An 18,675-nucleotide genomic window follows, 5' to 3' on the forward strand; every position below is an offset into this window, starting at 1 on the left:
CGAGTTTGCCCAGCAACAGGCTATTTTTAGTAATGGTCAAGCCCACACATGCGCAGTTTAGATTGACTAGTCATCACTTAGGAATGTTCCGCCAAACTGACCAGTGGTGTTATAGCTCCTCCCATGAGTTGGCTGTGTTCCAAAAATGACCATATATGTACCTAAAACTCTGTAACTATGTACCGCCTACCTTTTAATGACTGTAAAATTATATAAAAGAAGGACTTGCACCGATGTTCGGTGTGATACTTCTTGCATTGCCGAAGGGTGCTGTAGGAATGTACCACCACCCCATGGGGTCTTAATAAACTTGTCTTTTGCATTTTCTAGTTTCCGTGCCAACAGTTCTTATGGTGTAGAGGGTATTCTGCGGAGTATGTAGGCCTGGAGAACCCAATACCACACTACGACACAATACGGAAGGTATACTGGCTGCGTTTAAGGCGCATTATGAGGCTCTGTACACTACACAAAGGTCCGGTGCAGTAGACTTGGAGGATTTCCTGTAGGATGTGGCACTCTGCTGGCTGAGTGATGTTCATAGGCAGTTCCTAGGCGCTCCCTTAGAGACTGACGAGATCCGGGAAGCGATAATGTCCTTACAAAATGGGAAAGCACCGGGACTGGATGGCATACCAGCTGAATTCTACAAATGTTATGTGGATATCATGGCGCCGGTGCTGCACGAAATATTTGAGGAATCTATGGAGGCAGGGGTCTTGCACCTCATCGATGAGAGAAGTGGTCATCACTTCACTGCTGAAACCTGAGAAGCCTCCCCGGAAGCCCGACTGCTATAAACCTCTATCGCTCATCAATTGCGACACCAAAATTCTCCCCCTAGATTTTCCTTTGGAATGGTGTGATAGTGACCTTAAATATTTGGGGATACAGGTATCCAGAGATCGGGAGGAGACGCTTAGATTGAATTATGGCACAGCGATAACTACAATTGGAGGCTAAAGTCACCTGATGGAACTCACTGCCACTTTCGCAGGCAGGTAGAACATCCCATGTGAAGATGGTGGTGCTTTCCCAATTTCTATATCTCTTCCTCAATATCCCATATTACCCTGGTGAATTTTTCTTTAAGGCGCTACGGGCTGAATTGCTGCGGCTGGTGTGGTGTGGTAGACAGCCTCGTCTCAGATGGGCGATTGTCACACAACCATATGATAAAGGAGGATTTGATATCCTTGATTTTGAGATGAATTATCTAAGCGCGCAGGCTAACTACGCATATCACTGGATGACACCTACGCCGTTCATGCCCCAGCTAGCTTTTGAAGAATGGGTGTCTCGCCCGATCCCACTTAGAGGCGTCATTCATGGTCACTTAGCGCAGTGTATACTCCTTTTACAACTGTCACTTGTACAATAGATGCTTGGAGGCGTATAGCGCGCATCATGGGAGTGCAACTAATGTATTCGCTGGGCTTGCCCATCACCTACCACCCGAGCATGGTCATATTGCAGGAAGCGGGGTTTTGGGCTATGTGTAAACGGCTGCGGGTTACCATGTGGGGTGACCTGTTTTCTGGTGGTCAGTTACGGACAAGGGAGCATTTATTCCAGGGTGCTCACCCCATACCATTGGAGATATTTTTATATGTCAGTCTCCGACAGGGAATGCGGATGTTACTCGCAGAGTTTCCTTCTGAGCCGGAGACCTTTGCCCCATTACACCTTATCCTTAGCTCTTCTGACGGGAAACACTTAGGGGGTCATTAGGATCGCGGACGGACTTGAGTCCGTCCGCGACCCCTGAGTAGGAGGGAACCTCCGCATGGGCCTGCGGAGTTCCCTCCTGTGCAATTAGGATGTGACCGCCACCCTTGCGGTCACATCCTCTATTTTTAACATTGCGGCGGGTGCGGCTTCAAGCTGCACCTGCAGCAATGTTAAAAATGGACGCATTGCATTTGTATGCAGAAAGTGGCAGGCACCGCGTGGTGCCTGCTGCTTACTGCATACAAATGCTGGGGGGTACCATAGGTACCCCCCATGTGCACCCCACACACCCCTTTCACCTAGGGGGCCCGCAACGGGCCACCGCAGTGAAGTTACACATGCTTTTCCACGGCGGAAAAGCCACAGCGGAAAAGCATGTTTCCGAGCACATCCTAATCTGGCTGACGGTGTCTGAGAGACACCGTCACCATATTAGTGCTTTTCTGCCGCGGTTGTAAGCCAACCGCGGCAGAAAAGCTGCGGATGGAAACCAGGACCCACCAGCCATCCTAATGTGGCGGTGGGTCTTGGTGGGTCCGCAGAGGATTTTCCGCATTCTCCAGGCCGGCGGTGGCTTCCGCCGGCCCGGAGGATGCGGAAAATCCTCCATCCTAATCAGTCCATGAGTGTCAAAACTGTACAAAACAATACGGGTGGCCAAGACAGGTATTGCTGGCTCCGCTCGTACCCATTGATGGGAAGAGTTGGGGCAGGAAATATCAGACGAGCAGTGGAGATATTGCTGTAGTACCACAGAAAATATATCTGCTAGTTGTAGATTCAAAGTCATGCACTATAAATTTTTGCAACGTATATATTATACTCCTGCCAAGAAATATCGCTTTCACTTATCAGACAATGACAGGTGTGTAAGATGTCAGAGACCTGGGGCTGGATTCCTACATTATGCACAGGAATGTCCAGCTATAAATGAGTATTGGTCGCAGGTTCATAAGACACTTGAACACATGGTGGGCGTTACTTTTGATATGGATCCCTTGGAGATGCTATTGGGATACACAGTGCATATTCCTAAACAGATAAAAAAGTTTTTCGATATTGCTCTTCTGTTGGCGAAGCGTAGAATTGCTTGTAGATGGGGCGGGGGAGAGCCCCGAAATTCAAAGAATGGATGCATGATCTTGTATATTGTCAGGAACAATCTTCTATATTTGCGGAACTGTTGCCGATGTCCTCTAGGCCGAAGGATGTATGGGGACCATTGCAGACGTATTTGATGGGCGGTGAGGGGGGAGGCTCTGGGGAGGAAGCAGAGCGTGGGGATCCTGGGACTTATGCTATGATCCATGATTATACTGGTAATGGTGTTCCAGATGAACTGTGGAAGTGATATTTATCATTTTGTACTGCTTCATGATTGTGTACAACTATTAAGGGTGCTAATGTTGCATATTGATGTTTGAGGTAATGCTACATTGGGTGGTGCTCCTTTGGTAGCAATTAATCTAGAAACCTGTAATGCCCCCTCACATGATGGACTGTCTTGCCGAAGCTGCTAAATGGATGGAATTGCCCTCGCTCCATTGCATCATTGTTTCATGTATCATGTCTCTGTGTACTGTATCCAAAAATTGTGTAAACGAAGTACTGAGTTGGATGAATCTGGTATATTGATCTTGTATGTTCAACAGCACAAAATCTTTAAAATAAAGTTTTCAAAAAAAAAGAAAAGAAAAAAAAAGAGCACCACACCCAACATTCCTGTACTTTTGGGAAGGGGATGTTGTGATTATGTATTATAAGTAATAATGTACCACCAGTCATAAATGATTTGTAGCAAGTTACCTCAGGGTTCCATGGCCTTCTAAAGGAACTTGTACTTCGATCTTTAACTCCTAGATGACTTGCAATATCCTTATAATGTACAAGGGGTACCTTATCCCATATAGAACCAATACAAATGTTGAAAGGTGATTTTTTCACAATTTAACGGGTGAAAGTGAAACTGTGTTCAACAATTCAGTAGTATTGACCTAGAGCCCTGCTGATGAGTTCTCAAGTGAAAATTCTATTATATGTTTGAATCAATACAATCATGATTATAAGATGAAACAGACATATTTAGCTATGCAAAAAGCAAAATGAGGGTTTGGGACCTTTTACATATTGTGGTACTCTTAGATCTGGGGGTCGCTGGTTGGCTAAGGCTTGCAGACACACTGCACACAGAAATGCCAACTTCTAAAAGTGGCACACACTTGCCAACCAATTTGAAATATATATGAAAGCGTGTCCACCAGCCGCTGTGAAATTCTTTCTCTGAAGTTGTACCTTTTTAAAATGATGAGGGGTGCTACTGCCAACAGAATTTACATGGTGGGCCTGGACAGGAAAAGTGTTGGTGGAAATGGCATCAGAAGGACCACCCTTAAGTGCTTCTGATGCCATTTTTGCCAGCGTTTGGCCCGTGGAATGTTTGAGTATTGGTAACCAAGAAGTAGGTAGACAAGACACCCATAATTTTTTTGCCAAATGTCACTTTGCTACTCACCCTTAAAGGTCACCCTATGCCTGTCAGTATTCAGCATCCTTTCCCATGATTATTATTATTGTCAATGGTGGCTGTCCAATAACACATCTTTCAGATTCTGACACAAAAGGAAATAGGTCTCTGAAAATCCTTCGGGAAATTAACAGATAATATACCGTTAAAATAGTTGCAAACCTAATAAATATGTCCAGATTTCTAAAACAAAATTCCTCTGTGGCTCGTCCCTGGTTGTCATCGTGTGGCTTTCACCATTTGTGCAGGCGTTTAGGAATTTCATTGGTAATGCCACATGTGCCTTACTCAGGCAAAAACACTATAATGGTTGTACTGCTTTACAACGCGTGCTTTTACACCGCGTGCTGTTACAACGCGGTTTTTTCAACGCAAGTCCTTACCACAACTTGCATTGGAGGGGGTGCGGACTTAGGAGTTTTTTAATTTACTATTCCAACACCAGCCTACGTACAGTAGGGAAGGTGTAGGATAGTAAATTAAAAAATTCCTTGTCCTGCAGCGCCCTCCAGCGCAAGTCGTGGTAACGACTTGCGTTGAAAAAACTGTGTTGTAACGGCACGCTGTGTAACAGCCGCGCCGTAAAGGCTGTTCCCCCACTATAATGAATACATAAAGGGTGTATATGCCACATAAAGTAAAGTTACAAAAGCGACGGGAATGAAAATTTAACGTACACCCAGTGCATTTTGCTGATGAAAGTGAGATGTGAAAGAGTTAAAGCAGAACACACAGAAGCAGTAGCCGAAGCCGTTTATCTTTAGCAGGTGCAAATTGAATTAAAGATTTGTTTTACTGATACTGTCCTAAAATTATTTTACTTTACTTTTGATTTAATGATGAAGTACACTTAAATAGAGAAGCTTGTTTTGAACATGTTATAGTTTAATTTCCAGTGACAATAACGACAAGCAATTTATTTACAGAAATCTGTACAAAAGCAAATTAAAAGATGAAAAATATTTCATAAATAGAAGTGAACTCGCGTTCCATACATTTTGCCATGTTTAGCATAACTGCGTGCATAGTGACCAATAATAAACACTGATAAATTGTCTTCTGCTTCACTATCAACAACCAGGCTGCAGCACAATAGTCAATGAGTAATAATACTACACACATTTCGTACCACATTGAATGCAAGTTTTTTAGCTGCAAAATATTTCTCCTTGAGCGAGTACCCTAGAAGAAATAGCGAATTTTGGCTTTTGTTGAGAGTCGCATGTTCTCTCAAACACAGACACATAGCTTGACTAAACAACCCTTCTTCTGGGAATTGGCTTCCCACCAACATTTTATTGGCGAGAGTCTTTAGGCCAGCACATATCAGTAAACAACATTTGTCTTGCAATGTATTAGGTTACTGCATTAGGGATTAAGGGCCATATGCATGAACACATTTTCCCATAGACACAGAATGGGCAAAACCCTTTGATGCATCTGACCCTAGATTATGGTAGGGCCGCCTCGCAAAACATTTATGAACCAGTAGACACTGTCAAAACACATGTTGTCCTCACACATGGTAGAGGCGCTTCCAGCCTCACACATTGATTGGTCTCACAGAACTTACAGATGTGTGAGGAAGTCCAACGTGAATGTCCTTGTGCCACTTTTTCCATTGATCCTGCTTTCTGTGTTTAACTTCAGAGGCATATTGAGTTGATTTGCATACAAAGATTCGAATGAATATGCTACTTCCAGCAACTACAGATTTAGCAAGGATTTACAATGCAGCTATCTTTTTACTGATGGCGAAATATTCATATTACCGGCTGCAGTTTTGTACTAGATCCCATGAACTGCCCCATTCCATAGTACGCACCTCAGAATGTGGGGACATCGGTTATATCAGTAATAGTACCAGGTGCTTCCCCCGTTCCACAGTGTAAAAACTCGGAATTGTACAGTTTTCCTCTCACACTCCTGCCAGTTTACTCACGGAGAAAATCCTGAGGAAATAACCCCAAAATCCCGTTTGTACCCCAGTCAGTCTACCAGAAGGAATCTTCCACTAAACTACACTCAATTATTTCAGATGTTTTTAACATATTGTGAAACTAAAGCAATTTTCCTGAACGCTAGGCAGCATGCCAGTATGAAACCACAATCGCAGAATAGTTCTGCTCTGTAAGTTCTGTTAATTAGTTCTCAAATATTTTTAGTCCACAAAATGTGTTCGAAAAACAGGAATATCAATTAAAGCAAACATTCGAAAAAATGCATGTTACAGCAATACACATAGCAATTTATAGCTCTGTGGGTGTTGGTGTGTATGTGTCTACACACATACACAAATATTAATATTTGTATACAATAAATAATGTAAGCATTGTTTTAATTATTCAAATGTTTGTTTAGCAGTTGCTTCAGGCCTGGCATCAATAGATAGATGTATATTAAGGTAAAATTATTTCAGTTCATCAGACAGTTCTGATATTTAAAAATCATTTCATTATATCACATTACACAAAGAAAAATTGAAAGCAACAAAGAAAAATAGTCTAATGATTATCTCAAATGAAGGACAGGACCCTATTTGATAGCTGGAAAGGCTTGCAACTTTGCTCAGTCATGTGTGATATTTGTGCCTGGCCTCTTTTGTGGGTTCAGCAGAAGGCAATTTTATTTTTTACATTTTTTATAGAGCTTCAAAAAATAAACGTACATACATTTACAGATTCAAAGTAAGGTGGGAGTAGTGTGTAGAGTCCAACCCAACCACCATTTTACCATAATAACAGGTATACAAGGCACGGTTGTATATTTTGCATTCACTCTTTTATTTTATTTTCAGTTTATTTTTTTATTGTATTTTGTTTATTTTGTACAAATGCACTCTGTATATGAAGTGGTACCATCTTTGACCGATTTCAAATAAAAAATATACAAACACAAAATATATTTCTGTGTCATGCCAGGTACACATAGTAATCAATATATTGTGATGGCTATTGGTCAGTCCAGTGAAAGTTCTGTGAGTACTTACAATGAACTTGTGTTCTTACCCTTTCATTTTGCATGTAAGTAGATGCAGAATAGTACTGTAGATGTAGATGACTGACAGCAATGCTACTGATGTGGTGGAAAATTTGGTGTAGGATTGCTGATCCACAGAAACAGAAGGTCTTCTTGGACCTATATTAGTTGTGGACACAGGAATTTTCAACCAATACTTGAACTTATGTTTTTTCAAGATTATTTTTTACAAAAGGTAAGGTATGATCAATGGACGTATTTTAATGAACAACCATACTGTTTGATACTGTATTCCATTGGAACATGCAAGAAAACTTTGTATACTTTACAGAAGCATCTTTAGAGGCATTTTTCCTCAACAAGTTCTTGTAGATTTAAAAACACAGAACTGCTTTACATAGTCTCAATTTCAATTGTCCTGGGGGAGTATCTCGCTTGCCATTCCAAAAATAACATTGTTATTATTAAACATATTTGCTCTTTGTATAAACCTGTGCCCATTTAACAAACTCACAATCCGAAAATGATCGATGGAATGGAGGCCTACAATGCTCGGTGCAAGTGACAGTCCAAAAAAGGCAGATGGACACAAAGAAAGATGCAGGATAAAAACAGATGTGTGTTGCACTTGTCTATTGAGCTACCGTTAATACCAGGATACTCAACAGTATAACTCCTGTTACACAGCAACGCATAAACAATACCTGTAGCTAAAATACAGGAGAGAGCTATCTGGTCATGCCTTACAGTTCAGTTAAACATCCAGGGAGTTGAATATATGCTTCTCTTCTGAAGCCGTCCTTATTGGGTGGACCGATTGTCAGGGTTAGGCCAGTGTGCAAGCTCAGCTGTCCATTCCATTCCTTTGTCATCTGCAGCTTCAATTCTGCACATGCAGAATGCCGTTGCCTCTTAATTGTGCAGCCATGTGTTTCATTTCCTTTTCCATTTACAGTGTGCATGCAAAAATGTAATAAATGTCACCACTCACAGCTCAGCTGCCATCTTAGGTTAGCCAGTTGCCCTGCCTTTTTTGCGGGGGAATCTCCACATGCGCACAGTGCAACAGAAGTCGTCATTTTGTTATCTGCCTTAAATATTATGACAGGGTCATTGTTCTGACTTTTCAAGACCTAATCAAATATTCAGTTTTTTCAGGCAACCTATAGCAGGCCTTCAACAAGAGCGATGAGCAGTTTGCACCCTTTGTGCCATTGGATGCCTCATCATCCACCACCTGTTGGGAAAAGATTAGAATTTTCTTGGAAATAAATACTCCCAAAGTGGAAATTCTTCAGTCCGCGTCCCCTTCAACGTCTTTCCATATTAAGGAATATTCTGAAGTCTGATCAGCATATAATTATTTTTTCTTTATAAAAATATTTCTCTAGTTGCGAAAGAATATACGCTGCATGATGAAGCCAGTCAACATTTGCCCTGATCCTTTGGGCATTCACCTGTAAATTTAACGGGGATAACTGCCTTGCATTATTCACCTTTATTGACTATGGTGGAGCACAATTCCAGAATAGGAAAATGAGCAAATGTCTATTTGTTTTTGAATATCCAATTGTGCTAGGCAAAGATCAATTACTTGATAATTATGTACGGATGCTCTAATCTTTGGCCTTCAGTATTTGTTTTTATCCCAGACAGGTGATGATGAAGATATTGTTAAAGTCATTAGTTGCGACTGGATAAAATCATATATAGTAAAATGAGAGCAGAAATGAGCTATTATCTCTCATTTTCTCTGTGCATTTGACTTCAAAACTTCAACTTTAAGGACGAAACACAAACCTTGATTTTACGAGTCTCTATGAAGTACATTCACACTCTTAGTGTGGGTACATTAATATTTTGCTGAGACCAGAAAATTATCTAGATATTAAAGCTGATTTTCTTCAAAAAGTGCTTACTGAATTTACTTTTGCAGTAATTCATTTTGAAGAATTACCACTGGTTGTGACTAGCAATATTCTGATCAGAGGCGTGAGATTGTATTGCTGATCAGTTATCCACACTATGTCAAATGACAACAGGGAAAATCATACTTTTTAAAATCATGCTTCATTTTAGTGACAAAAATGATGTGTAGGGCTCTTCTATTCATCCTTGAGACCATGAGAAACTTGCAACCATCAATCAGGGAAAAAAAAAATCAGTAAAGGGAAATCAGCATGCAAATACTGCAACAATATTTTTACATTGTACAGAATATTCAAACAGGCCATATTATTTAAAAGCCTGATGTGATCGCAGAAGTCGCAGGCAATCTTTTGTCTCTTTGGTGCCCCCACAATTTGTTTAGGTACATTGTTTTCATTGAAAGAATGTGGCTGTATTCTGGTCTTGTATGAAAACCCTGTTCTTGCCTACAGATAGACTTCCCTTCGCGTTAAAGTGTTGACAGAGGATGGCTTGTAATCCCCTGTTTGAGTAAGAGGAATATCCTCGGGGCTGGCTTCCTCATTTTTGTTGTAGGTAGCTGCACTGAAGGTCTCATATGACGAGTTAACCTTTTTGTTAAGAAGGTTTCTGTTACGATCACCCATCATTGACGCTTCCCCATTGGCCAGCTTCTCCTGGCTACCCCGTTCATCCACTGGCATAAAAGTGGAAAGTTTTGGCTGGTTCTTCGGCTTCCTTTCGGGGGATGTGTGTACTGGCATCCAGCAGGAATCTGAATGGCCATATTCTCCACAATCCCTGGTGCACTTTCCGGTCAGCGCTACATCAGGTAGAGGCCTTGGATCTGCAAATACAAAGGAAAGAGGCGTGTCACAGGGATAAACACCAATGTGTTTAGAATATCTGCTGAAGTGGAAAAAGGGAAAGGAACATGAAAATATAGAACATTCAATGTTGCAAATAGAAGTAATACATTGTAAGGCCAAATCATTTTGTTTACATTTATTGTTTATATAACTCAGACAATGCCATATTCACTTGTCAAAGAGATGAATATTAGAGGCCCTCTGTTCAGGGTTGTTACCAAACGTTTTCCCTTCTTCCTGTATTTTTTCTGACCTGTGTTTGTTGGCTTTAGGACTCTGGGCACTTTACCCCCCTTTAAAACAAGCATTTGCAATGCAATAGGTCTCGCAATTATTGGCAATGTAAATGACAATGCCTTTTATTTGGTTGTATGGTGTTAGAACGCATTCCGTTGCATCGCATGCCTTTACCACGCATGCGTTACAACGCGAATGCCATCACCATGCATATCGTTTACCATAAAAATGCCTTTAACACGCATACTTTTACATCGCTTTTTGTTGTTAAACAATGTATGTTAATGGCATTTTCATGTGAAAGGATATCTCTGATCCCTACAAATTAACCCTAAAAATGTACCCTTAAAATGTACCCCTGCGCGGTACCACCCCCTCATTCCCCTTACCTCTCCACTCCAAGCACTTCTGATTTTCATTCAGGTCTTAAAGAGGAAGTGTAAGATTCTTTACATTTCCTCTAACAACCCCAATCGCCTCCACATCTTTTTTCTTCTTTAACTGAAAGAGTCGGAAACAGGTGTTTTTTTTGGGGGGGGGGATACCCTCAATCCCCCTTTTTAATCCCATGCTTTCTATTGGGAGGTAGGGAGACCCCTTCATGCCCCCCCTTTTTTTATTACCTTTCGCACACATGCCTTTACTATGTATCTCTTAGTAAAGGTATGCGTGGTAAAGGCTATTCGTGGTAACCACGCATGTGTTGTAATGCATGCATGGTTATAGTTATGCGTGGAAACAGCTGCATTGTAGTGGCCGTTTCCCCTTTTATTTATGTGTTTAAAAAAACAGCACATAAATAAAAGGCATTGCCATTTACAATACCAATAGGTCAGTTTCTAAAATGTGAGACCTATTGCATTGTAAAAGCTTGCTTCATGGTAGGAGAAGGGAGGAGGTAAAGTGTTAACTGTTTCTGTACGGTGAGGACTATTTTCCCAATGGACAAATGCTAAAATATAGCCTGAGCAGTTACAGTTGTGCTCTCTGCCAACACCATTTAGCTTTTTTCACTCTTTATCTTTGGGGGACTGTACTAAAATCTGGTAATATATTAATTAATTAATTAATTAATTATGATTTTTTGAATGCCATTCTTGTAACTTTCTGATGTACAATGTATTCAATGTGCAGTAAGGAAGACGTTTCCAGAATGGTTTAACTCTATAAGACTGATCCTCGTGAATGTATTAAAAGACGTGCAACTTTATCTATCATTGTTTCACAGAATAGAGAAGACACATTCAAACTCTTTCAAAATATTCCATCCTACCAAGTCTGGCATCAGCCATTTCTGTTTCTACCAAAACCCTGAACTTAAGTTCGTTTGCCTGCGTCAACAGCAAAGTAAATTTATGATCAACATTCTGTCGCAGCTTTAAATATTTAAAAATAATGTGATGTACATACTCGTGAAAACAAAAGCATCCTCATTATAGAAATATGCATGCCTGTACACGTTGTCTCCATATATGAATTGGTATTCCGTTTTAATTTATAAATAAATCCTTTGGCGTTAAGGCTGTGTGTGGGCCCTCATTAATGTTCAGTGAGCTTTCCAAATACCTTTGAATTCAGGCTACGTAATGGCTCCTGTAGATTCCATCCCCGGTGATAGATAAGAGGAATATTGACATCTTTCAGCCCATCAATTCCTAAAGCACTGTGGTGTGGGAGTTGTGCGCAGTCGGCAGAAACTACAACAAAGAAGTCCACCTCATCACAGTAGACACAGAATGACTCTTTCTTTCTCGCAGAGGGAAGAGACCTAGATAATTATTTATTATCGGTGCAAACACGCCGGTATTTTGATTTTTAAGATGGGAGTAGTCAAAACACTAGGCTGACATTCGCACTACCGAATGTCTTGAGAATTAATTTCATATTTTATCAATTCAAACTTTCAATGTGAGAGGAATAGGAATCACGATGAAAGCGGTAAATCGAACAGCAAGACAGTCGTGTGTATGTAACAAATTCAGATAGCTAAGCATAACAAACAGGCTCTGTGTTCAAGGCTTAGACACTAAGGGGAAGACATTGGCAAAAATCTTAAAAAGACTTAATTCATGTGTTACGCCTACTAATGAGAGAAATGTTCTACCTTTGCTAAATCACAGGAATTTACTTTGGCATCTACTCTAAGCAGGGGTAACTCACTCATCTTTCTGTAACTGTAGTTAAGCATACCTTATGAGGCAAAGCTGTACTTTATGAAATCGTATGCCACATTTTAAGTCCGAGAATTTGGACTGGTGGAGTCTTATGTTTTGAATAGTAGTTCTGAATGTGAAAATCTCTCCACTACTTCTCTATTAACCGCATGCGCGCTAGCGGAATTCCGCTCGCACGCTGGGTTTTTTAAAAACGCACTTTGCGTGACGAGCTGGGCTCGTCATCAGCGTGCGAGGAGGCTACGCGATGACGAGCCCAGCTCGTCATCAGCGTCGAAGGGGTTAAGAACATTAGGGTTTTTCTGGAGACTGTGGGTTTTTCTGGGGCTAGTCAATATATCTTGGTACTACATGGTGCATAAGTTGATCATCCACAAAGTTGTAGGTTTGCCGTTGCCTCATACATGCACATATCAACCTGGAAACACACACAGATATGTACATGTGAAAACGGCCTGAGGCGTATCTTTCCTGGTTGGCAGATGGAATCAAACAGGCCCATATTTAATATGTTCCTATTCCAAGAGGACCTGGCCTGATATTTCGAGCTGGACTGCTCCTATTAGAACAATACCCAGGATTATTTGCTTATGACTGGTTCCTATCCGAGGTGGTATGGAAGGCAAACAAATCCTGCTGGACTGGCATGCAGCTCCATGTAATTGCCAATATCCAAGTTTAATTCAAGCATTCCAGCAATCACTTTTTTCTTTTTTGAATACAACACCCTAAATGGAATCAACACTGCACCAATCTGATTCTTACGAACCTGTATACATGTGCCAGTATCACACTTTGAATCAACCTGGTGTCAGTAATATACCATTCAACAAGAACTTTCCCCAAACCTTACAAGACTTCAGAATTTGATGCATGCAATGGCAGCTTGCAGAGGTAACGCCGTGGAACAGGTGGGGCGGGGCGAGGTTGGGGGGGTAGTGGAGTCCGACATACAATGGTAATATTTATTTATTTACATTCACCTTTGCCATCAAATGTCGGACTCCACTACCCCCCACCCAGCCCCACCCCTGCCCTGCCTCACCACCACACAGCGATACCTCTGCGAGCCGCCACTGGATGTGTGTATTTCCAAAATGGATGTTATGAGAATTTTCACCAGTCCACAACTTTATTTAGGCATTAGTATGTGTGTCTACTGTAGTACCATTTATTATTATTTATGGCGATAACCCTAGCACGTCCTTGTGAAGCCAGACACTTTTTCGAGTAAGTAAAAATGTCATCAACCTGAGTCATCGTGCTGTTACATATTAATATCTGTATGGTCCTCGCATCTCAGACATAATTGTTTCAAATAACTCAGTGAAACTGCAAAATTCACCACGTTAGCACCAACATTTACTGACACTTTGAAGATCCAATTTCCTTTCCAACAGATTTTTACTTCGAATTCCCTGAGAATTGTCTGTCCAATGTCCTAACTATAGATATAAACAATGATCTTTTTGCAAGAACGAGAACAAAGATCGAGAGGAAAGTTTTCACCAATTCAGGTTAGAAATCTTCAACAAAAAATCTACACAACATGAATGTCTACAAGAGCTTTGATCTTTCACTGAGAGCATGTAATGGAGTCCAATCAAGGATATGACACCTTGGTTAGAGACCTTATAAAATATGGTGGCTCATCTGTAGCAGTCAAAATCAACTGTACAGTGATTTGATTTATGAATGAGCCAGACCGTATTGTGATTTTATTTCTTTCTGGGAGGGAAAAGAGATTGTTCCCAGTGTCACAGGGATTGTGCTCAGGAACAGAACAATGCTTGTGACCACAGAACATCAGTATGTACGGGACTGAGTCACCATCGCACCACAGTATCTATGTGCCCACGTCCAGCTAGCTATAGAGCCTCACTTGCCCTCCTATCCTTTCCAGAGAGACAAAGATTTTGAACCCCAGAACTCAACCCTCTCGACCCTCTCAGGGTTCCCGGTAACTGGGCACACCTTTTCGCTCTCCCACTCGTACATGTCCACAATATGATATTGTTATATTAGCTGGAGTACCAGAGCTGGAACTAGGTCGAGGGGAGTCATACCATGAACTGAAAAACAAAATCACTTATTGGTTATACAAACACAGACCACTTCCCCATCTAGTACAAAGTGAAATCCTATTTACACGCAGGGTTAGTTGGCTGGTGCAGAGGCGTAAGGAATCCCGGGGTACTTTGTTCTGATCAATTTTAGAGATAGTAGGGTGGTCCAACATATTCTTGAATGGGGACATTTCAGGGAGGCAGGAGGCATCCAGACACTACCCTTGGGCTGTTTCTATCCCCCTAGTCCCCTGCTAGACAAAGCGGGAACTGTGTACAAAAAAGTGGGAGCCAAGAGCCCAGAGTGGCAGTATGCAAAATATGGGCCGGGGATACCAAAACACTATGGCATTTAATATCCCAGTCAGTAACAGATTCAGTCCCATGGACTTGATTGATTAACTAAATTCTAACTGCAAAAGTTTGACCTGTATTAACAAATAAAGAGCTGAGCCCCAAAATTGTGGAAGATTCGAGAATGGTGATCAATTTCTTGAGAAAACCTGAGGCTACTACTGTAATTAGTACTCCCAGCACTTCTAGTAAGATGCATTGGGACCTTGATAGTAGCCCACAGATTGAGGCAGGGATTCACGGCCATGTCCAAATCAAGCCCACGCATCAAGCATCGCAACAGGATAGGCGTTCCCCAAACACTCAGATTTCCACCCTAGAGGAAATACAGAATACCAAGATTCTTTCCTGGAACATAGCTGGTCTTAGGTCAAAATTGGACCTCCCAGATTGGGGAGACTATATAGACACCCATGGGCTATGCCTCTTCCAGGAAACATGGTCAAAGTCAGTCCCCACATAGAGTGGGATATGTTACATACTGCATCTCAGCCGCCCAGGTGGCCGGGGGGAGACCATCAGGGGGCCTATGTACCTGGGTTGGCATACATCTGGGATGTAATGTCAAAAGGCTAGACACCCACTCCCCTGATATCTTGTGCATCCTCCTCTCTTTTCATAACATCATGAAGATTGCTATCATCAATATTTATTCTCGGCCGGTGAGGCACGGGCAAACCTCACACACCTTAGACCAGTGGTTTTCAAACTTTTTGATGTCGAGACCCCCTTGTCAAACCTTTTTAGACGTAAGGACCCCCTCTGACAAAATTTTCTAGAAACTGGTTCTCCTCATCATCAGCATCTATCGACAACCATAAATGCCCCTGTTAGACCTGGCATCCTTTGGCACGTTTCCCGTGTTTATTTCCTTTCTGACCTTCTTACGAAATATGGCGCATTCCAGTCCCTTTCTCTTCAGAAGTCGCTGCCTAGCACCAACGTAGCTTGGTTAAGCCAAGCACAACGGCCCAGGGTTGCTAGTCCTCCTGTTTTCTGTGGCACTGTGCTGACTTGGGGCTGGTGGCTCCAAGCCCCTAAGGGAAAGAGGTGGCCTGTGGTCGCGTGGTCATGTAGAGCACGTCTGCAGACTCCTCGGAGGGAAGCCTGGCTTCGGACCTGGGTGACTGAGGGTGTAAGTGGTGCGGATGGAAGGGACCCTTGACTGGGGAATGAAGGGCCAGCCTATGGACGACTGGAACATGCAGAGCACATCTAAATGCCCCTCAGAGGGCAGCCTGGCATCGGGTGTGTGATTGAAGGTGGAAGTGGGACAGATGGAAGAGACCTTTGACTTGGGAATGAAGGGCCTATCAATGTCTGGTGCATGCAGAGCATGCTTACAGTCTCGTCAGAGCATGTCTAGAGACTCCTTGGAGGGCAGCCTGGCATAGGGCATGGGCTTTTGATGGTGGCAGTAGGGGTTAGGTGGTACTGTCACTGGAAGGGAAGGGACCCTTGACTTGTAATTGCATTGATATAGTGCTTACTACCCTGACAAGGCGTAAAGGTGCTTTTCGGTGAGTACACGCTATTCTGGGACCCAAAAAGGATTAGTGGTGAATTAGTATAGGGAAATACTAAATGAATTTGAGCTGTGGGCGTGTGAGTCTGTTAGTTGCATTGAAAAGGATAGTGGCGGAATAGAAGAGGGAAGGGTCTAAAAAGTGTGTATTTGGAGATCATAACATTAGGAGGTTTGGGATGAGTAAAGAAGAGATGGAGGGGCAAGAGTCTAGAAGTGGATTAGGGAGAAAGATGAGGTATTGTATGAGTCTAGGAGGGATACATGAGGGAAGGTTTTGAAAATGCTTGTATTTATGGAATTATGAGTATAGCAGAACTTAAAAATAAGCTCAGCACAGCAGTACCAGGAAAGCTTGAAATACATTAGTTTTATTTTGGTGAAAGACACAGGCACGCTCCTAACAACTTTTACCTATTTAACTCATCTTGCAAATGTGCTATACTTAACTGGTCATATTCTACCTCTACAAACTCCTGCAACAAGAGCAAATTTGCGGCAAATAAGCATAATTTCCCTAAATAGTACATGGCAACCTGTAATGGCGCGCAGGATTCGCAGTTCTCATTTAAAAATGGGACGCCCAAAAACAAACACAATAGAACGTCCAAAAAAGATTGGCAACCAACTTTGGAAAAAGTCTAATAACCCTATTGAACAGGATTAATATTACAATTTGAGCAAATATTACCCTTCTAACAGCTACTTACAAACTGCTACTTTATCTCACACAAACCAGTACATCAACAGATTAAATAGAACAAAGATTGGAACCACCGTAGTCAACCTTAAATTGTGGCAAAATTACAATTACTGTGCTGGTCTGTACACGCTTGAAGTGGCCATGCACTCACACAAATGAGAAACACAAATACTGTCCTGGGAAACGCAAACTTTTAAAATTCCAAAACAGAAAGATTTCTTTCCACACTGATAAGTCCTACACAGGAAAGAGATAGACCACTTTCACTGGAAAAATTGTTATTTTGACTAAAGCCTTGCTTGCTCCTTACTAAAATCATGGAACACAACTCTCCCTCTTCTGCCCCAAAATCTCCCACCTAAATGTGTACCCATCCATCCTTCAGTCCCACAGCTTCCTCTATAGTCGACCTACAGGTCTCAGCTAAAATGACTCGTAAAGTTACTAATACTTTTTTTGATCGCTTTAAGTCTGTCCATATCAACCATTTGAAACTCAGTTGTATTGTCGACCTTGGAAGGATGAAAGAGTGAGTTGTAACAGCTCACAGTAGAATCTTGTCACATACAGACCTGTTTTTCCTGTACTGGCTGAACCTGTGGCCTGCTCACCCCCAATATACACATCAGATGTCAAGAGCAAGATCAGGCTGCCTCGATCTTAGAGGACGCAGTTCCGACTATACTCTGTTTTACACATTTACAGGGATGTTTGTGCCGCCTTTGAATACATGTTTTGTGTGCAGAAGAGAAGCTTTCTTGGATGCCATGGTTTGGATTGTTGCTGTGATGCATCCTTTACACTTGCAGATTAACTGATAAGGTGCATTTGCCTTTCATTCAGGCAAGCAGCTGATCACGATCTCAATTAGTGATCCCAGCTGTCTTTTTGCAGGGACAAGTAAAGCTGGGGAATCTGCGACCCCCTTCCAAGAACTCCACGACCCCCCTGGGGGTCGGTCCCCACAGTTTGAAGACGTCTGCCTTAGACTGTCTCACCACTTTTCTTTACACTTTACCTTAGAATACCCATGCAATAATAGGAGGAGACTTTAATTGTCACTTTGAGCCCTTAAATGGCATTACTATTACCATTACAAGTGAGGAAGATTCGGTTTGGTCAATCCCTGAAAGTAACATCTACCCAATAAGGGGCTGGACCCCGCTGGTTGTACAGATGAATTCACACACATTGAGCCACTCATTAAGGGCATGTAATGGTCGATTCCCCTTTGATAGCCCGGGCAACTTCACTTTTAATAAGTTGAGACAGGCATCTATAATTGACTATATTTTGGTAGACGCTGAGGTATGGCACAAGGTTAAAGAATTCTCGGTCAAACCCTGAGATGAAAACAACCATAATCCGTTTGTGCTAGAAATAGCTCTCCCTGTGCCTAAGGACCATCATAGTATACCTACTCATCCCGTTCCAAATCTAGTTGCAATTGAAGGAGGTAGAGTACGTTGGGGAACATTTGTACAGTCGCCGGAAAAAGTGACCACTCTGTACAAACAAATCATTCCCTTTTTAGAAACTGCATTTCGATTGTTTGAAAGCAGTCAAGGTCCTGGATCCCTGTTGTTAATAGGAAGGAACCATCCG

At 42.0% G+C, this 18,675-nt stretch overlaps 1 protein-coding gene across 1 annotated transcript in view; it reads right to left on the reverse strand.

Moving 5' to 3' along the window:
- Positions 1-5,129: 5,129 nt before the first annotated feature.
- Positions 5,130-18,675, reverse strand: part of LOC147662776 (uncharacterized) — a 589,669-nt gene continuing 576,123 nt past the window's right edge. The window contains exon 6 of the mRNA XM_086950910.1: positions 5,130-9,989. Within this exon, the coding sequence (XP_086807036.1) occupies positions 9,610-9,989 (380 nt within the window). The 3' untranslated portion in view covers positions 5,130-9,609. The remainder of the gene's footprint in view (positions 9,990-18,675) is intronic.

The sequence above is a fragment of the Lissotriton vulgaris genome, unplaced genomic scaffold, assembly GCF_964263255.1.
Source record: "Lissotriton vulgaris unplaced genomic scaffold, aLisVul1.2 SCAFFOLD_355, whole genome shotgun sequence".
Classification (NCBI taxonomy): Eukaryota; Metazoa; Chordata; class Amphibia; order Caudata; family Salamandridae; genus Lissotriton; species Lissotriton vulgaris.